The sequence below is a fragment of the Coturnix japonica genome, unplaced genomic scaffold (assembly GCF_054131305.1).
Source record: "Coturnix japonica strain WE unplaced genomic scaffold, WE-NBRP24 Scf040, whole genome shotgun sequence".
In the NCBI taxonomy this organism is placed as follows: domain Eukaryota; kingdom Metazoa; phylum Chordata; class Aves; order Galliformes; family Phasianidae; genus Coturnix; species Coturnix japonica.
In genome coordinates, this window is record NW_028188943.1 from 3,609,574 (window position 1) to 3,630,966 (window position 21,393).

Sequence of the window (21,393 nt, forward strand, 5' to 3'; positions counted from 1 at the left end):
TTGTTTTCAGAACAGTCACACATGATGTGCTCTCAGTCTCCTATTTCCTGAAGGATGGAACCAACAGAAAATATCCTCATTTTCAGTAGACATGAATAATTCACTTAAAATGCAAACAGGCAGTCTTTTAGAATTCACACTGAATGGCACAGAGGCTGTTTTGGGGGCTCTAAGAGCACCTGGAGTAAAGATATGAGACATGAAACAGATGAAAATATCCAGGGAGAAGGGATAAGATAATAAGAAGAGGAAAGTCAGAGCTCCATATGCTGCTTCTGCTTTAGGAATGCTGAAATACATGAAATTAAATGCAAGTAATGGTGCTAAATGTACACTGTTGTAGGAGAATTAAAACATTTCTTATTATAGCAGGAGGAGTGTCTCTGAGAATGGTCTGGACTTGTCGTTATCTTCTGCACTCTGAGCAGGACTCCAAGCCCAACAACAGCAGATGCCCAACAGCAGCTCCATCAGCGAGTTCCTCCTGCTGCCGTTGGCAGACACGCGGCAGCTGCAGCTCCTGCACTTCTGGCTCTTCCTGGGCATCTACCTGGCTGCCCTCCTGGGCAACGGCCTCATCAGCACAGCCGTAGCCTGCGACCGCCGCCTGCACACCCCCATGTACTTCTTCCTCCTCAACCTGGCCCTCCTCGACCTGGGCTGCATCTCCACCACTCTCCCCAAAGCCATGGCCAACGCCCTCTGGGACACAAGGGCCATCTCCTACACAGGATGTGCTGCACAGCTCTTTTTCTTTACCTTCTTCCTCTCAGCAGAGTATTCCCTTCTCACCATCATGTGCTATGACCGCTACGTTGCCATCTGCAAGCCCCTGCACTATGGGACCCTCCTGGACAGCAGAGCTTGTGCCACCATGGCAGCAGCTGCCTGGGGCGCTGGGGTTCTCAATTCCCTGCTGCACACTGCCAGTACGTTTTCACTGCCTCTCTGCCAAGGCAATGTTGTCAACCAGTTTTTCTGTGAAATCCCCCAGATCCTCAAACTCTCCTGCTCAGAATCAAATCTCAGGGAAGTCGTGTTTCTCATTTTTAGTGCCAATTTATTCTTTGGTTGCTTTGTTTTCATAGTGGTGTCCTATTGTGCAGATCTTCATGGCTGTGCTGAGGATGCCCTCTGAGCAGGGACGGCACAAAGCCTTCTCCACGTGCCTCCCTCACCTGGCCGTGGTCTCCCTGTTTGTCAGCACTGCCGCTTTTGCCTACCTGAAGCCCCCGTCCACTTCCTCCCCACTCCTGGATCTCACAATGGCACTTCTGTACGCAGTGGTTCCTCCAACCCTGAACCCTGTTATCTACAGCACGAGGAACAGGGAGATCAAGCACGCTCTCAGGAAGTTGCTGCAGTACACACTATTCCAGCTTCCATAAAATGCACAACGTCCTCATTGGATTCCCAGTGATGGTTCTTTAGGTTTATGCCTCTTTTGTTGTTTGATTGTGTGAGATATAGCAACGTGCAAAAAAAAAAGTATAAAATATTATTGAACTTATAAATAAAAATATATTTCACTTCTTTCCTACCTAATTTTCATTTTCTCTATCCAAGAGCTCATGGAAACATTTAACCAGATTACCTGAATACATTTTAAGGAACCTAAAAAGGTTTTAAAATAGACATTTGCTTAGCTTTTCTTCCTTCCTACTTTGTCTGGATTTGGGGAGGTACAGCCACAGACAGCAGCTCAACGTGTTCTTTTCATTTCTGATCTCCTTACTCCGCCACAGTGCTCTCAAGTCCTCTCATTTGTGCAGTCCTGAAGGTCTTCTGTGTCTCACGACAGTCTTGTTGCCTCTACAGCAGCACTCCAGGGCTGCAGTCAGTATCCGGCAATACGAACAGCTGTGTCAGAGCTGGTCTCCTTGCTGGCACTGCCATAACAAGAGGGCCCCTTTAGAGCAGGACCAGAGAATATGAGGGAGGCCTCTTCCAAAGCTGGTGTAAGGAATATACCTCAGGAGCTGCTCCCTGAGAAAACCTCGAGATCTTCTGGTGCTCTTCAGTGTGTGACCGGATCAGATTGAATAGTCCCAAGGAGATCCGTAAGCATCTCAGGGCAGTGCTGTGGTTTAAGGTTTATGGGTTGAGACAAAGAGAAAAAGAAAAGGATAATAATTATGACAAATGTATTTATACACATATATTTTGTATATTTTCACACATATACAACATATGCAGTTGCAAACACATATGCACAGATACTAATACATATGCATATCTGTTTGCAAGTCCAGGACTAGTTGCAGGGGTTTTAACAGCCACAGGGTTCACTGTAGGAGCTGAAGTGGCTGTTGGGCTGTTGCTGGAGTTGAAGTGACCTCAGAGTTCATTGCCAGAGCTGGAACCACCACAGGAACTGTGACTATGTTGGAGCAGCCACTGGGCTCATTGGAGGGGTTGGAGCCACCGCAGGGCTGTACTTCCTCCCTTGGGAGGAATTTTTTGCATTTTCTTATTACCATACTTGGAACAGCTACAGGACCCATAGCAGGAGTGACTGCAGAGCTCATTATGAGGGATGGAGTGACAGCGGGATCTGTCCCAGAGCTTGGAGCAACTGCAGGACGTGTAGCAAAACCTTGGAGCTGCTGCAGGGTCTGTGCCAGGAGTTGCAGAGGCTGCAGCACTGTCAGCAGATCCAGCTCTCTGGATCTGGCACACTGCAGTCATTTGTGCCTCTTGGGGGTTACCAGGGCCACAGCAGACCTGCCCCCAATATTCTACCAGTTTCGCAGGATCCTGCAGTTGCTCGGAGATGAAGTTCCAAAGCCCTGGGGGTGCCCACCGCTCCAGGCAGCTGCCCAGACCATCCCACACCCTCTGCCATGCAGAGCCTTCTCACCTTGGGGCAGATCTCTCAGTGATATTCCTGAATAATTGTTTAACCTCAATCCTAGAATCATAGAATCACCAAGGTTGGAAAAGGCATAAAAGATCATCCAGTCCAACCGTTCACCTATTACCTATAGCTCCCAGTAAACCATGTCCCTCAACACAATATCCAGTACACCCCCAGACTCACAGAGGCGACAATGTAAATTGTGTAATTCCTAATCCTATGGACAATGTTACTTCCAAAACCCAAAGATGACCGCAGAGCTGAATGTGCACAAAACTTCACTTTGTCAGCTGCCAATTTTATCGTGGTACAAACTGAGGTCAAACAGCATAGCAAAATAAATACCCTAATCAAGCATCCAAGCACCAAGTAAGGAGCTGTGCAGTGAAGCTTCATGAGAAGACTCAACAAGCTCCACACATAGGGAGCACATCCACACATATCAGCACCATGGCCTGCACTTCTCCAGCTCCCACAAAGCCCTGAGTTATCTCGCTCAGGACAGATGTGCCGTTATCTCAACCCTTGGAGTCTCACATCAGGCACCAAAATGACAGTGGTTGTTGAACCCAACATGTGGCTCAGCAGCACACAGTGCTTTGTGCACTGCCCAATTCCCAGTGGGATGGGGATGAGAACTGGGAAAAAAAATACAACTTCTGGGTTGTAACAAAACAGTTTACTAAGAGAGATAAAAGCAGACATGTAATAGTTATCACTATATATCCGTTGATATGGAATCGTATGTAACAACTGATGCACAAGCACTTGCTCAGCACCACCAGACTGATGCTCAGCTGGACCCTGGGCAGTGAAGAGACTGAGATGAACTCCCACCCCTTTCAATACAATTTCTGCTTGCTGTCAGCTGATAGAGAACGTCCCTTTGGCCACTATCAGTCAGCTGTCCTCACTCTGTTCCCTCCCAGCTCCATGTGCCCTCCACTGACCATGGCCTTGGCTCTGTAGAACACTGCTTAGCAGCAGCTGTAAACATCAGAGTGTTATCAATGGTTTTCTCCAAGAACCAAAACACTGCACCATAGCAGGCAGTCTGAAGAAAACAATTCCATCCCAGCTGTAACTCAGATTCCTGCCTGTCCCCTCTTCTTGTTCTTCCTGATCAGGAAGCAAGGAACAGAATCTGCCGCTCTCCTCTCTGAGCCCTTTCCATCAATTCTCAGCTGGCTCCTCTGCCATCCCCAGGCAGAGCTCAGTGCCCTCTCATGGATGGCAGCAGCCTTTCCTCTTCTTCCTTGCCCATCCGTCATGCAGAATCTGTACCCCATTTTCTACAGTACAGAGCTGAGAATCAACCCACCATGTCTCTGTGAACCAAACAAGACCCTAGGCCTGCAAAGTCACAGAGATTTGGAGTTCGCTGAGTGAATGTTTGTGGCCCTCTCATTAGTGTAACGACTCTTCAGAAAGCATCCCCTTCCAGAAGCATGTTTTGATTTTGCCTGGCTGGGCCTTGCATCTACACCGTGCTACTGGTGTTCAGAAGATGGCACACAGGTACGAGACCCATTGTGGGGCTCACAGTTGTCCAGTGGACATTGTCACTACCCTGGGCATGTCTTTCCTGAAGGTCCTCAGCGGCATTTGCCAGCTGGCTGGGGGTGTGTTGGAGACCCCAGGGAACTGCCATTCTGTTGTAATACAAGAAGAACTTTACAGAGCAGCAGCCATGGATCAAGATAAGCACTTTGCAGAGCAGCAGCTGCGGAGCAGGATAAACAGCATGAGAACCAAGGACACCTCTAGCAAAAGAATGAAAGGCTTGTGGCTTTGAAGCGGGGTTTTAGGGTTCTTATTGCAGAAGCTTTCTTCCAATTAGTACGTGTGATTTTTGTACACCATTGTTTGTTTGCTATAAAAGTACGGCTTTTCAGGCAATAGATGGACACAGCTATAATTAACTATATTGGTGTGTGGTTGTTTGTCCTAGAACACTGACCTTTTGCCTTCAGGTTTGCCAAGACGTGGGGGCCCACAATGTCATGGGATTTAACTCTTGAACACCTGTGGGATTCCGAGAAACTAAGCCAGTATTTGAGTCAGGGATGGTGCAGCCTAGATAGATCTAAGGGGGTATGACTTATTTGGGGCTTGGCTTGTGCTTACCGTGCTCTATATAACACTGTTCCGAAAAGAGAGAGTTTCCGAGTTGAGGTTCAAGCCAAAAAGGGAAATCCCCAAGTCGATTTTGATCAGTCACAGGAGGCACCAGTAACAATATCAGTTGCCTCTGTGGAAGGCAAGAAATGGAAATGGATGTCCTCACGTCTAGAACGGAAAAAAGAAGTGGAGGAGGAGGCAACAGAAGATCCAGCTGACAGGTTTGGATCAGCACCGAGAAAGGCAAAAGGAAAAGTTAAGAGGCATGAAGAAGAGAGTGACGAGGAAGAAATCTCTATTACTGTTTGTCGACCCCTGAAGATGACTGAAATCCAAGGCGTAAGAAAGGAGTTCACACGGCACCAGAATGAATCTCTTGTTACCTGGTTGCTTCGCTGTTGGGACAGCTGGGACGGTAGCTTGTTGTGACGTGACAGGCCCTTCCCCATATTCTGGAAGAATCTTAGTGTAATACAGTGGGTGTAGACAAAAAGGCGTAGGTTATATAAGGATGTGTCTGTTTCAATAAATTGCCATTTTGCCACTTCATCACCTTGGTGTCACTTGGTAATTGGCCTAGCTGCTGCTTCAGTTGAAGGTGAGAGATCGTAAAGCCATTAACAATCGTAAAGCCTTCACGTGTATCATCAAAAAACTCAGCTATTAGACATACGCGCTTTCCAGCTCGAGCAAGGAACAACAGTACAATTGCACCACGTGTTTCCTTGTGGTGTTACCTACGTGACCACAGAGAAGACATGAGGAAGTGGCATGACCAGCCTACTCCTGTACTATGAGCACGGGTGAGGGAACTACAAAACAGTCCAACCACCAGTACGGCTGCTCCAGTTATCACAGGTAACCAATAGAGGGGCCCTGCCCTCAGTCAAGGGAGTGGAAGGGATAATAGAGTTTATTGGACTGTGTGGATTTGATGGCCTGGCACATCAGAACCACAGAAATATAAGGCGCTGGTGGATACCGGTGCACAGTGCACCCTAATGCCCTCCAGTCATGAAGGGACAGAATCAATCCATATTTCTGGATATCTCTCAAGAATTGACTGTGTTGGAGGCTGAAATAAGCCTCACTGGTAAAGACTGGAAAAAACATCCTATGTGAGTGGCCCAGGGTTTCCGTTCATACTTGGTATTGAGGATACCTCAGAAGAGGGCATTTCAAGGATACTAAGGGGTATCACTGGGCCTTTGGAATCGCTGCTGTAGATATGGACAACATTAAGCAGCTGTCTGTTTTGCCTGGCCTGTCAGAGGACCCGTCTGTTGTGAGGCTGCTACGAGTAAAAATAAAAGAGCAGCAGGTACCGATTGCTACAAAGACAGTGCACAGACGGCAGTATCGCACCAACAGGGATTCCTTGCTCCCCATTCATGATTTGATTCGCCAGTTGGAGAATCAGGGAGTGATCAGTAAAACTCACTCACCTTTTAACAGTCCCATATGGCCAGTGCGTAAAGCCAGTGGAGAATGGAGGCTGACAGTAGACTACCGTGGCCTGAATGAGGTCACACCCCCATTGAGCGCTGCTGTGCCGGACATGTTGGAACTCCAGTACGAGCTGGAGTCAAAAGCAGCCATATGGTATGCCACCATTGACACTGCCAATGCCTTCTTCTCTATTCCTTTGGCTGCAGAATGTAAGCCACAGTTTGCCTTCACCTGGAGGGGCATTCAGTATACTTGGAACCGTTTGCCCCAGGGGTGGAAACACAGCCCAACCATTTGCCATGGGTTGGTCCAAACTGTACTGGAACAGGGTGGTGCTCCTGAACACCTGCAGTACATTGATGACATAGTTGTGTGGGGCGATACAGCAGAAGAAGTTTTCACAAAAGGAGAGCAGATAATCCAGATTCTTCTACAAGCCGGCTTTGCTATTAAGCGAAGCAAAGTATAAGGACCTGCCCAGGAAATTCAGTTCTTAGGTATAAAGTGGCAGGATGGACGTCGTCACATTCCAACAGATGTGATTGACAAAATCACTGCCATGTCTCCACCAACTAGCAAGAAAGAGACACAATCTTTCCTGGGTGCAGTGGGCTTTTGGAGGATGCACATTCCAAACTACAGCCTCATTGTAAGCCCCCTTTATCAGGTGACGCGGAAGAAGAACGATTTTGCATGGGGCCCTGAGCAGCAGCAGGCTTTTGAACAGATTAAACAAGAGATAGCCCGAGCTGTAGCTCTGGGGCCAGTACGGACTGGACAGGATGTAAAGAACATCCTCTACACTGCTGCTGGAGAGAAAGGCCCCACTTGGAGTTTGTGACAAAGAGCCTCAGGAGAGACCCGAGGCCGACCCCTGGGGTTCTGGAGTCGATCATATAAGAGGTCTGAAGAGTGCTACACTCCAACTGAGAAGGAGATCTTAGCCGCGTATGAGGGGGTTCGGGCTGCTTCCGAAGTAGTCGGGACTGAAACACAGCTCCTTTTGGCACCTCGACTGCCAGTGCTGAACTGGATGTTCAAAGGACAGGTTCCCTCCACCCATCATGCTACCGATGTCACTTGGAGCAAGTGGATTACGCTGATTACACAGCGAGCGCGAATGGGAAACCTCAATCGTCCAGGAATCCTAGAGGTAATCATGGACTGGCCTGAAGATAAAAGGTTTGGAACATCACCAGCAGAAGAGGTATCACATGCTAAAGAGGCCCCACCATACAACGAATTACCAGAAAATGAAAAGAAATATGCCCTATTCACAGACGGATCATGTCACATTGTAGGGAAGCATCGCAAATGGAAAGCTGCTGTGTGGAGCCCCACACGACAGGTTGCAGAGGCCACTGAAGGTAAGGGAGAATCAAGTCAGTTCGCAGAGGTAAAAGCTGTCCAGCTGGCCTTAGATGTTGCTGAACGGGAGAGGTGGCCAATGCTGTATCTTTATACTGACTCATGGATGGTGGCAAATGCCTTATGGGGGTGGTTACAGTGGTGGGAACAAAATAACTGGCAACGGAGGGGTAAATCTGTTTGGGCCGCTGAACTATGGAAGGACATTGCTGCCCGAACAAAGAATATGGTTGTAAAGGTGCGTCACGTGGATGCACATGTGCCCAAAAGTCGGGCTACTGAAGAACAACAAAACAACCATCAGGTAGATAAAGCTGCCAGAATTGAGGTGGCTCAAATCGACTTGGATTGGCAGAATAAGGGCAAATTATTTCTAGCTCGATGGGCTCATGAGACCTCAGGCCATCAAGGAAGAGATGCAACATATAAGTGGGCCAGAGACCGAGGGGTGGACTTAACCATGGACGCTATTGCGCAGATTATTCATGATTGTGAAACATGTGCCATAATTAAACAAGCCAGAAGGATGAAACCTCTCTGGGAGGAAGGGCGATGGCAAAAGTATAAATATGGGGAGGCGTGGCAGGTTGATTATATCACCTTGCCACGATCTCGCAGTGGTAAGTGTTATGTACTCACTATGGTAGAGGCAACCACTGGGTGGCTTGAAACATACGCAGTACCCCATGCTACTGCTCGAAACACCATATTAGGTCTTGAGAAACAAGTCCTGTGGCGACATGGCACCCCAGAAAGAATTGAATCTGATAATGGGACACATTTCAAAAATTCTCTTATAAATACTTGGGCCAAAGATCATGGCATTGAGTGGATTTATCATATTCCCTACCATGCACCAGCTTCTGGTAAAATTGAACGATATAATGGGTTGTTGAAAACTATGTTGAAAGCAATGGGTGGTGGAACATTTAAGCACTGGGAGAAGAATCTGGCAGAAGCCACTTGGTTGGTCAATACTAGAGGATCTGTCAATCGTGATGGTCCTAGTCAATCTAGCCCCCTACACACTATAGAAGGAGATAAGGTCCCTGTTATACATGTAAAGAACATGTTGGGAAAAGCTGTTTGGGTCCTTCCAGCTTCTGGAAAGGGCAAACCTATCCGTGGAACTGTCTTTGCTCAGGGACCTGGGTGCACTTGGTGGGTAATGCAGAAGGATGGGGATGTTCAATGTGTGCCACAAGGGAATTTGATGCTGGGGGAGTGCATAATTTTTGTATCTATATATTTTATGTATCTATATATATTTTATGTATGTATTATGTATCTCTATATATATATATGTTTGCATGTGTAGTGTATTTTAGTTATTATAGTTGTACATTTAGTTATGTTACATGCAATTCTACTATTTAGCTATCACAATTTTACATACGTGTATATATATATGTATATATATTAACCATGATGTAATAATGTAGAATAAGGGGTGGAATGTCATGGTTTTGTAATTTTGTAATTTTGCTATCAGTATTCCACATCATAACATCATGTAAAGTATGGATACTTCTATTGAATGTGCAGTCCACAGAAGAAGACTACATATCCCAGAGAACAACAGGAGTAACAATAAGTCACGGGACCAGGACTCTATATAATCTCGTTCCCAGGCTGGAGTGCCCTCCTTCTTCTCTCGAACTTCTCGGAGAGTGGGAAGCGTTCCAGCCGTGTCGCCTAAAGTTCACAGTAGGCCTCTCGGTTTTCGGGGACTCTCTCTCTCTCTCTGTTTCGTTCGATTTGTTAGCGTCATTTATATTATATTGTGTTATCTTGTATTTCGATATCATATTTAGTAAAATAAGTTTTTCCTCCTTAGACTGTCGCTGTTTTATCCCACTCCCCTTTTCCCCCTCCTTTCCGGGCCCCGAGGGGGTGGGGGCCCACGGGGTGGCTTCCCCTGTCACAGGCATAGGTAAATCTAAGTAACCCGTGACAAATACCCAGGGTACCAACTACTGTGGGCAATCAGCCAGCTCAGAACATCTGCCTGTAAATGAACAGACGCTTTGTACTTTGAAAGCATCAATGGAAAGCCAGTGCACCTACACCACTGTCCATTACCCATCAGTTCAGCACCCCACTGCTCCCAGCTCCCTTCTGCATCTGTCTTGTCAAAAGAAACCTTCCCCAGATATTAACTGGAAGAGGAACAAATTTTCTTCATCATCCCTCTGGAAGGAATACTTGTTTGTTATTTGTTTTGCCTACATGACTGAGATTCATTTCAGAATACAAATCCATTTGGATTTTTTTTCTCTGTTTTGTTTCCATTTTGCAGGAAACACACAGGGAGCTTGCAGCATCCTCAAGGGATGGCTGGATGGCTCTGCTCTGCATCCCAGCCTCCAAGTGATGGTCCATTACTACCTCTGAAGGGCAGTGACTATGATGTTAACAAAGCCAAAAAGCCAGCTTGGAGGAATGCAAGCCAAACAAAAGTTATATGAGTAACACAAACAGTAACAAGCTTAATTTTCAGAGCTAAACATAGCAGAGATCAAAACTTCCTATTTTTATCTTGTTTTCTTAAGAAAAATGTCTGTCTCCTGTTGTCCGTTTCTCTCATCTCAAACAATTTTTGACCTCACCAGCAATTTTAGCCAAACTTGGCTGCACAGAGGACTTGGTAACATTAAAGCCTTATGCATTTCATAAGAACGGATGGCTGCAGAATGCAAACATCTGGACAATGCCCCTATCAGGGAAAGGCGATCAAATCTCACCCCCTGTCCTCACCACATGGCTGGAGCTTTTTGGCACTGGGCTGCAGGAAGGCACCAAACAGGAGGAGGGCTACAGCATAGAGGTGGGACATAGTCATTGAGTTCATACAGCATCGAGGTGGTAAGAGAGAGGAAGGATAAGAGGAGGCAGTGAGAAAATGGAGATAGGAGGGCAATGAGAAAGGAGCTGGGATGTAATTGTGGAAAGGGAGGGTTTGGGGACATTAATCTGCAGGAAAAAAAAAAATAAATCATTTGTTTCACTGCTCACAACAGGCCTAAAAAGGAAAAGAGATGAGATTTTTTTCTGCCATTTCCCCACCAGTCGTAAGGACAGATGATCGATGCCTTTTAACTTCTGCTCTGATCATGGTTTGTGCCTCACTTGCACAGCTGCAATCTGCAAAGCATTCTGGGACACAGTTTGCATGAAAAACGTTTCTGCAAAATAATGCTTTAATTGGGTCTGTGCAGAGAGCTCCCTGTGGCCCTATGGGGCTCTGTGCTTCTGTCAGGCTCACCACAGTGATCTGAGGGCAGGACGAGCCTCTGAAGTTGTACTTTTTTGCTGCCTGTGCAAACAGCTCAGATGATGAACCAGAAAGACAAGCGTGGGACAAAGGACAAGGGACAAAGGAGCCATTCTTACCTTATAGATCTTCCCCTCTTCAGTACCAACAAGAAACAAATAGTCTATCGTTTTGTGAAAATCAAATGATGTCCCACAGCCTGTGAAAAAAAAGACAGGAGTCATACAGAAAATTTGTTCACCTGTGCAGCTCCCTGCCCATTATACATGCACACTGCCAAAGTTTCCAAAAGCGACTGATTAGCCAGAAGCTCCTCAAAAATGCTAGAGCCACCCCTTCTTAAAAGCCTTTCCAAGCTGCACCTTTCTCCAGGACCTTCCATATGACGAAACAACATACACAAAGGGGAAAGGGAATTGAAAGAAGGGTGAACAGACTTGGAGTAAAACACACAGTAGGTCAGTGGCAAATTTAGCTCTTGGAGCAGTTGCCCTGTGCTCTACCCACACTGGGTCTCCCCTAAGCTGGCCACAAAGATCGCTTGGTGAGGAGATCCAAAGCCTTGCATAACAACAACCCCTGGATGCCATTTGCTTTCTAAAGCAACAAATGCCTTAAGACTGCCTCTGAGAATTCTGTCTGTACAAAAAATAACTCTGTGATCCAAGAAGAACTGACACAGACCTGTGATTAGCAGTGCCTGCCAGATGGCCTCTAAAGGCAAGGGCACCCAAGGGAGTCTCCATTGTTCTCTTTGGGATCAACTTCAGCCCCCATCAGAGACTGCAGCTTCTGTTTCAGTCTCCTCTCTCAGATATAACTTCAAGGACGTTGCCAGACACAGAACACAGATCAGCATTGCACTCTGCACTCAGTCACTGCTGCTCTTTGGTCCTACCAAGCCCATTATTGTGTCTAGTATCTGTCTTTGATTCCAAACATCTCTAAGGTGACCAAGACTCCAGTTACATCTGGACCTCCAGCAAATCAGTATCCTCTAGCACAATAGAGGGAGTAGCAAATAGTTTACAAATGTAAGAGTGGTGAGTACCTGGTCTGCCTCCTGTTAGAGAAAACAAATCTCTTCTGTTCAGTTGGTTTTGACAACCACATAAACGTTTTCTGAAGTGTTAAAGGGTCCGGAGAGGAAACACAATAATTCCTTGTACCCTATCTTGTCTTTGGCTCAGAAGCCACTTAGCAGGCTCACTTCAGTAAACCCAACAGTAAAGGATGTGATTTGAGAACAAATCTTTTGGCAGTCACACAAGGATTCTTCTTATTTCAAAAGCCCCAAATCAAGCAGCACTGTTACCCATAAATAAAACAAGCATCCATCACAACAGGATGTGGTTCCTTGATATCCTCTGGCTTCTGCTCCCCTAACAGATGCAACATCATCCAAGAAACTAAACTCTTGTGGTGGTGAAAGAAAATTTCAGTAAGGTTCTTGAGCAGAAGATGGGATGTCTGCTTAGTGCCAGAGCAATCTGGGTCTGCTGACCATCAGGGAAATGCACAGAAATCATCAGAGGAGGAATCAGAACAAGCAAAGAAGGTCCAGAAGTACATCATTACAGAGAACTTTCTGCAAAGGCAGCTGAAAATAGCTTTATGTCTTAAACGTTAAAAAAATGTAGACCTCAAAGGAATTGCTAAGGTTGTTTCAACCCTGTAATACTGTCAGCATTTTTTAACATTTAAATAGATTGTTAAATATTCAATGCAAGCCTTAGAAAAATCCATTTCCCAGCAACACTAACAAATAATCCCAGTGCCTCTGGGAGTTCTGCAGTGTTCAGCTTTAGCTGGTCTCTTACAATCTGTGTGGCAATGCAAAACTTTCCACAAACACACATTCAGGAATTACTAGCCTAGAAACATTTCTAAATGCAGAGCAAGTGCCTTCTGCAAACCAAGACCACAGCTTCAAAGCAAGAAGCAGGTACAGTAGGATCATTAGTGGAATCCTCAGGGCTCCCTGTGTAGTCTGGGACTTCCACAGCTGACTCATCTCATCCTATACCAAACACAGGATAGTGTAAGTATAGTAAGGATAAGGGGATTCAACGTAGAGAACTGCAGTCTCTACCTTGCATGGAGGGAGTCTAACACAGTAGCTCAGAATAGGCATTGTGCTTTTAGAGAGCCAAAGCCATACGCGGCACATCACACTGTAGGTTGGGTAAGCTGTGCACTCAGGAGAGGCTGCCTTTCATTTTGATTTGGCCAGTTCAGATCAGCATCTGGTAGGAGGAATACAATTGATTTAATCCTGTACTACAGGTAATCCCCTTGCCATGTCTGCACCGAGATGTCATAGAATCATAGAAACACCAAGGTTGGAAAAGACCTACAAGATCATCCATCCAACTGTCCACCTATCACCAATAGCTCCCACTAAAGCATATCCCTCAACAACAATCTCCAAACATTTCTTGAACACCTCTAGAGTCGGTGACTCCACCACTTCCCTGGGCAGCCTACCCCAACCCCTGACCACTCCTTCAGAGAAGAAGCATTTCCCAACATCCAGCCTGAATCTCCCCTGGTGCAAATTGAGGCCATTCCCTATAGTCCTATTTTTAGAATTAATATTTATCTTATTCTGCAAGTAGAGGCAAGCAGCAAACCTTGACTCAAACAGTGGCCATTGCTACAGACAGCCTTTATCCTACTACATGTTCAAAGCCAGGAGGAGTCACCCTTCTTTTGCTCTTCTCTTCCTCAATATCCCATTCCCAATTTAATTCCCCAGAATGCCTGATAAGAGGTTTTGAGTCAGTGGTTAATCAGCATGGCAAGGACTTGGGCTCCTACCAATTGTTTGCAGCTGCAGACCCTCTGGCCCCTGCGTCGTTGTTCTCTCTGCTGACAGCTTGATGACATCTGTATGAACCAGCTCATTCTGCAGGCAGAGGAGATTCCACATGAATAACAGGCTTTACAGCAACAGCAACAATACAGAGACATTCAGTACTTTCAAATGGCAAATTTTATGAAGGAATTTTAAAAAGCTTTCCAAAAATTGTTTAATGTTTCATGCCCACAGCTGGCAACTTGCTAACATGCTGCTTTACATAAGACCTCCAGGAAACTGATGCTTTGGTGCACTGGTGCTGAGAGCCACTTGTACATCTCACAGGCACAGGCATCTGACCTGGACAACTTTGGGTTTATAGGTCAGTACTTTCAAGTGTAGGGTGACACTGTCAGTGTGAATTGTGACAAGTGAAATTCCTCTACATAGTGGAAGATGGGTATTGTGTACAACAGCTAAAACCCACACTTGGGGTTAATAACAAACCACCTCACCAGGTTTCTCTTCTTACCATCTCCCTGTTGTCCCTAGAGCAGACTCAGGTTCTAACACTCACAGCTTCTCAGACTCTGAGATTCAGCCAACAAGAATATCCAGCAAACAGCTAGAGTGCACCATGTTGTTATCAACAGAGCTCTAAGGAGTGCATCGCAGGGCACAGCACTGCAGTGCAGGGTTTTGTGTGAACATAGGGCAAAAAGGCTCTGTCCCAAAGAGTTTACACTCAAGGTAGGAGGCAGAAGACAGATGAAAATAGACACCATGTGGGTGAGTCTGAGGAAACAAAGAGAGGCCAAAGATTCATCCTTAGATTAGCTCTGGGAATTAAAATACCTCTGCAGATTGGAGTTGGTTGTGAATATAAGAATACCCTGGGGCTAATAAAAAGAACAAAGAACTAAAGATTGAATTAGTGAGAAGTGTGGGCTGAGGACTGGATGTTTTCATGAATCTGCAGATTTCCCACTGGAGCACTGCGAGAACAAAACATAACTTCTTAGCTCACTGAATCAAGCTTTAGTTGGAGATTCTTAAACCCAGAGCAGGACTTGTGTGAAAAAAGAGATTTTGCCTGGAAAAGTCAGTCCCAGGGATTTGCGTTAGGAATGGGTGAGAAGGCCTTCAGAGTATTTATTCAGTACCATTCAGAGGAGACAGTTTTCTAAGACGTTTTAATCATATTTTAAGGGGACATATTGTCAGAAGGTCCAAGAAAGGTCAAAATCCGTAACATAATTAACTTTCTTCTCATTAGCTTGCACTGCTGACTAACCACATACCTTTGCCTACTGATGGGAGTAACTTTTATATGAGACTGCAGCAAGAAGTCTTCTGCAGCCTATGAAGTTAGTAACTCTTCTTGCAGCACATGGGATAAAACCAGACAGATTCAGTGAGTATAGGCAGAAATAATATTAAGAAAGAAGTCGTATATGCTGGTATGTGTGTGCAAGAACTGGAAAGAGAAAGCACAAGTTCTTTTGCAGCCTTTCTTTGAAGATGCCTCCCAGCACCTCCACCAGGCCAAGGCCCACACTGTAGGCAGCTTCTGTAGGCTTTTGCCTTCACAAAGGATCTTATATATGCTGTGATCCCCATTGTGCTGCTTTTTATTTATTTATTTATTTAGTACACAGCCTTGCAGTCTGTAAAATGCATCTGTTCCTGGGGCTGTTTACCGACAGAACCATTCACATATTCCTCTGAGTAAACAGACTGTTGACAGCCTGGCCTTCCAGGAATACTGAACAATAATATGCTACTTCTGCTGAACAACTGTAAAGCATTTTGAAAGCATTAGAGAATTAGGTCTTGCAGCTGCCCATTTCCCTTTAGTTGTTGTTACTAATCCCAAGTGGCAAAGGTGGCCCACCTGGACCTATTCAGCAATTCAGCTCCAGGTCACAAAAGAAAGGTGGGTTGTGGCTGCTAGTCAAACCCAGGAGCAATGAGGATCACCCCAAGAAGCAGTGCCAGACTGCATCCCAGCCAAAACATTCCTGCCATCATTCCAACAGCTCTCCTCAAAAGTCACTGCATGAATATAAGGAAGGAGAGCACAGCTTCCAAGCTGCAGAATTTCCACATTCTTCCTCAGTTTTACACCGTCCCAATGACCCAAAACCAAGCCAAGATGACAACACTGACACATGAACATTTCAGAAAGCTCATCCAAAATGATCGTGCCTGTTTTTAACAGAGATGAGAACTACAGCCAAGGCAGCTCAACCATCCTTAGCTAAAATTCGATTACTTTTACCCAGTTTTTGAGTGGTGCTTGCCAGTTGTCCAGCTGGAAGTAAGAATTCATTTATTCACTTTGTGCTCTCAGCTTTGTTAGTGTCAAAGTTATCACTGTCTGAAGAAGCTTTACTTCTGGATAGTCCTGTCAAAAAGATTAATTGAGCTCCTTTCATTTATTCTATATTTGCACAGTGGATTTGCAAAACAGAAAATCTCTGCGGTGTCATTAATTATATTCTAAATAAAACTCAGAGATCAGTCTCTTGTAAGACTGGACTTCAAGCAAATCATTCATTCTTCCTTGCTGTGCATAAAGCCATGGATTGTTACAAAGCACCCTTTTTGTTCTATTTCTTGCTTGCTCTTTGGAATTTCTCTTGGAAGAAAGAAACAAGAATGTATGTAAAACTTGTATTTCACCCTGCCTGCTAAGCACATATCAGTTCTGGCAATTTCAGAGGTAACTTCAACTCAATTTCATGCAGGGGTGTAGCCAAGAAGTGCAAGTAGTAAGTAGAAATAACACTGTGCTAACCTGGTCTTAGAAGTCATACCAGGTGACTCTTAACTAGCTACACCAACACGTTCAAGGGACAGGAGAAAAAAACAGCCTTATGATGTGGGAACATAATTAAGCACTGCTGAATCACAGAAACATTGCATAAAGCCCTTCAGAGGGGAGTTGTCAGTAGAACCAATCTGCAGATTCTTAGTTATCCAAGCTGTAGCACTTCTCGGAAGTTTAAAGTAAAAGATTTAATCCAGCGTGTCCCACCTCCTGTGTGAAACTGGATCACTCAGTTATGTGACCACAGCCAGTCACTGGGACCCAGGCAATAGGTGTTAACATCCAAGTCACCTTACCTGGCTGTGTTCAGCTCTAAGAGGGTACTACCCAGCGTAAATCCCTTTGGCTTTTCTATACAGGGGATAAAACAGGAGTTGAATGCTGCAGCAGTATTCATCTGTCTCTATCTGGGGAGCTCTGAGCACTCTTTTCAGAAAAGGACTTGGGACACGCTTAGCGGAGGGATTTTTGTACCTAAAGCTGTGTGAATGAATCTGGAGGAGTTTATGAAAGAACCTAATTGTCAATGCCCTCTGCACATTCCTACTGTGTTCATTAGAAGGGGCTCCAAGTCCTGAGGTGAACATGAGACTTAAAAAATAAACATAATGTTAGATATGAAACCCTTCCCATGGCAGCAAGGCCTGACAATCTCAGAACAGACAAGCTTTGAATGGCTTTGAAAGGTTAAAGAAATGAGTATCTAAGGATATAAAGAAATTTCTTTGCTAGCTGGGAAATAATGGGACAGCTGCTTCAAACTCCCATTCAGTGTAATTTGATTATTTCCCAAGTATAAAAAATAAATAATAGTAATAGTAATTGAACTCTTCAAAGTGTAAAATCAAGTACCCAGTACAGAAAGCACACGTTAAGACTGAGAGAATTAAATCTAAGGGTTGTTTACGAACATTTCTGCCAATGCATGTACTGCAAAAGAAAAAGTAATCAAAGGAGGGGAACACAAATGAGTTAACAGATTTTCTAGGGTGTTAGCAGGCAGTGTCTTGGCAATGGGAAACCCTCTGCCTGTCCAGTTGTGCATTGTTGTCCCACTGCAAACACAAGCTTTCTCCCTGCTCCATGGCCATAGTATTTCAACTTGATATTCCTTGTACCAGCTGCTCTGGGGAGCTGGGCAGCAGCTACCAGTTCCTGTCTTGCAACCCGAATTACTCTGTACCACTTTGGTCACCCACTTGATCAGTGTTTATGTATTCTCCTTTCCCTTTCTGAATTGCAGTCTGTAAGGCAGCATTTTGGGAGCAGGAATTATGAAACTATAGATCAATGCAGATTATTCCACCTTGTCTCTGTATGATCCTCCCGGAACAAGGAAGGTTTCAGAGCAAGGATAAGACTTGAGTTTCAGCATCTGTGAAGCAGAAAAATGTTCTCTCATAATCAAGCCAATGGGATGCTGCAGGTGCACGTAGGATGGTTGGGCCCTGAGCAAGAAGTAGGCTAATTCTGCTCAGTTCAGAGTTTAACACAGTGCTCCACATTCAGCTGAAGGTTGATATCAGCAAGCTGTGATTGAACCAGAAATGTTCACTTCTTTTCAGATCTTGCTCATCATAAATAATACAATTAATACATCATTGAACTTTGGAAAAAAAAGTGGTTATAATTTGGACAGGAAAGAAAATTGCCACTTACTGTTTACCTTAACTAAAGTCCATGACACAATCCGTCCATCCGAGGAGACAGAGAAGAAATTCAAATTGTTGTCCATGTCATCTTTCTGCCACTTCACCTTCAAACAAGCAGATAACCCCAGTTAGTACGGAGCACTCTAAACTAGCAGCAGAGCCACTGGCCCTCAGCAGGGTTCTTTCCCACCCTTCGTAAAGAGCACCCGGTTTCCACCCTGGAGTCCTGATGCTGGCTCACAGTATGTATGAACACATTCCCCATTCCTCACAGGCAATTTCACAAGTGCCCCCACAACTCCCATCTCTCACAGTACCACAGGGAAGCTGCAGATGACATATCACTGCCCTGTGCAAATGAACCCCTTCCCATTTGGCTAATTACTGCAAATACAGCGTTATATGTCTACCCTTCAGCCAGCTCACCTCAAATTAGCTTTCTGTGCCTGTGTGGGACACAGATGAGCCCTTGCAAGCAAAGTGCGACATGGGTCTTTGGGGCACTTTGTTTTAGGGGGATCAAAAGATCTCCATTAAAACTGAAATCCTCCCTACACCTTCAGAGCATCTGTGTGCCTAGTAAGGAGATTTGCCTTTTGACTGTGACAGCTCAGCAGGAGAGATTAGAACTCAGATAAATGGCTTACAGTTTAGAAGAGACATATCAGTTAGACGAAAAGCATTAAGAACGCTCGATTTTCAGATCTGGAATTCAATCAGACTGAAGGGAAAAGGATGACTTGCCACTGGGCCTGTCAGCATAAACTCCTGTGGGCATCTGTCAGTTCAGGAGAGGGACAAGCACTTCGGCAGGTTCTGCTTTGGTTTTCAAAGGCATATTTGTTCCTGTCCAAGCAGTGCAGCAGACACATTTCCCTGAACATCATCTATGATAAATGGGCACAAGAATCCCAGAGCTTATCAAATACTCAATCTGTGAACAGCTATTTATCTGGTACCTATTCCAGAATGCAAGCAAGCGTTCTCAATACTTTAATTACACAGGATTGGGTATCCTGATGTTACTTCCTTGGAAAAACTGTTAATTCTGTTTTACAAAATTGTTTGTACCGTGAAGTTCTCTGGAGCATGAAAATTCAGCAAGAGACTCACTAAAGAGTAATTAATTCTCTAGTGAACCTGTTTCCTACCTAGAACACACTGTTCTGCAGAAAGAAAAATAAAATGGAAGGGAATGCTCACACAATGACAGTTTCAAGGCCATAATATGTGACCAAAGAGTCTTGAGTAGTTTTGAGCATCCATCCTCACATTGCAGAAATCAAAAGACTCCAAGTGGAACCACTTCTGTTTGACATTAAGTAATGGCATAATCCAGTATTGCTCAGAATAAATGGCTAGTGATGAAAGAACAGGTCCAGTGTAACACACAGAGAACAGTGATTTCCAGTGGTGGCCACTGCACACATTTGTGCTGCATATATCTGTTCCAGGAACATCTCCCCAGTATCATGAGCTGCTGCTGATCATGGTGGCCATGAGCAGCTGCTTCAGATAATGAGGTTGGTGTAGTAAGGAATTTTAATTCAAAGAGAAAAATGCAGGCTTCTGAGGAACTGGTTAACAAACATGTTGGCTTATTTGTCTCATGAAGGGCACAGGAAAAGAGATGTGCTTCAAATCAGAGCCTTTTAAAATGCCACTCTAAACTTGTCCAATAATAAGGTGCACTTATTTGTATGTCTAACTTGACTCTCCTCTAACTCAGGCACTTTCTACTTTCCAAAATATATGGAAAAATCAGTCACACTTCCCAATCTTCCTCTATGGCAAAGTTGCTTAGCTTGAGGTAGGTTTCTGTGGAAAAGAAAAAATCCATTTAAACCTGGAAGCAGTTTACACAAGCAACTTAAATATCTCCTATCAGGAAAGGGTCACAAGTCAAGAAAAGGGGTTCTCCAGAATCTGACATCTGCAGGTTGAACCCGGCAACACCTTGATTTGCACAGGGAAGGGAAATGCAAGAGACACCTCTGTGCTGAAGGCAGCATGGGTCTGAGATTAGGCTTGGAGTTTAAACACTGCACATGCTAAGAGCTGAACTGGTCCAGACTTCTCTAAGGGAACAGCCCAAGTCTGACTACTACCAGAGCACACATCCAGGTGCTCCCTAGTGAGCTTCGCTAGAGCTCTGCAGCTGAGTTCCCTGCTCTGCTCTGGCTAAGCACAGTGCAGATGTTTTGCACCCAAACTAGAGCCAAGCAACAGCCTGTTACATCAATGGAAAATGTGCAAATAAAACAGCTGGAGTCCACCTCTAATCACACTGCAGACAGCTCTAGAATCCTCACACAGTGTGTTGAAGAAACCTCATCTGGAGGCATCCAACAGGGCAAGCACTTCAACAACCTTATGGGATTATTACATAATCCAATTCCTTCCAGCATTTCCCAGCCGGAGAGCTTTACTCAGGGTTTGCTCACTCCAAATACCATCTCTCTGACTGTTATCTATGCAGGTTTTCTGTTATCAGTTAAGCGTCACAACTATTTCTCTTCATCTGTTATATGGTGGAGTCAAAAGCAAGTAGGCTGATTCTCTTGGGTACTCTTGCTCCTAAACCTGAAACCATTAACAGCATCTGAGTTAGGCACATAATGTAGGTGGTTTGAACTCAGGCTCTCAGGGGCATCAAGATCTGCCCTCACGTGACTGTCAGCAGCTCTCCATGGCATTAGCCCGAATTTCAGGAAACAGAAATAGGCACTTGATACTTTTAATTTGCTGTCAACACCTCTGATGCCTTAATATTGTTTATGATATTTTTTCTCCTGATCACTGAATTCCACAAACACTTATTAAGGTAATTAGCCTTCATGATACTGCAATCAAATTAGGCATCTGCTTAGAACTGGCCTTTTTTCCTGCTCCCAGAGGCCCACAAATGTGGCATGGCCTCCAACCATTAGCAGTATCCGTGCTCTGAGAAGTGGCACATTTGACAAGAAAAGAAGGCGACTGAAATAAGGTTTTCTTTTCTGAAGCATGTGAGAATGATCCCAGGATTTTGGCTGCCTG

At 44.9% G+C, this 21,393-nt stretch overlaps 1 protein-coding gene across 1 annotated transcript in view; it reads right to left on the reverse strand.

Annotated features, from left to right (window-relative positions):
* Positions 1-1,621: 1,621 nt before the first annotated feature.
* LOC146753034 (dynein axonemal intermediate chain 1-like) overlaps positions 1,622-21,393 on the reverse strand; it is a 34,927-nt gene continuing 15,155 nt past the window's right edge. The window contains exons 2-5 of the mRNA XM_085531016.1: positions 18,369-18,458; positions 13,890-13,977; positions 11,189-11,268; positions 1,622-2,080 (exon numbers count right to left, since the gene is read on the reverse strand). Coding sequence (XP_085387142.1) covers positions 2,018-2,080; positions 11,189-11,268; positions 13,890-13,977; positions 18,369-18,458 — 321 coding nt within the window. The 3' untranslated portion in view covers positions 1,622-2,017. The remainder of the gene's footprint in view (positions 2,081-11,188; positions 11,269-13,889; positions 13,978-18,368; positions 18,459-21,393) is intronic.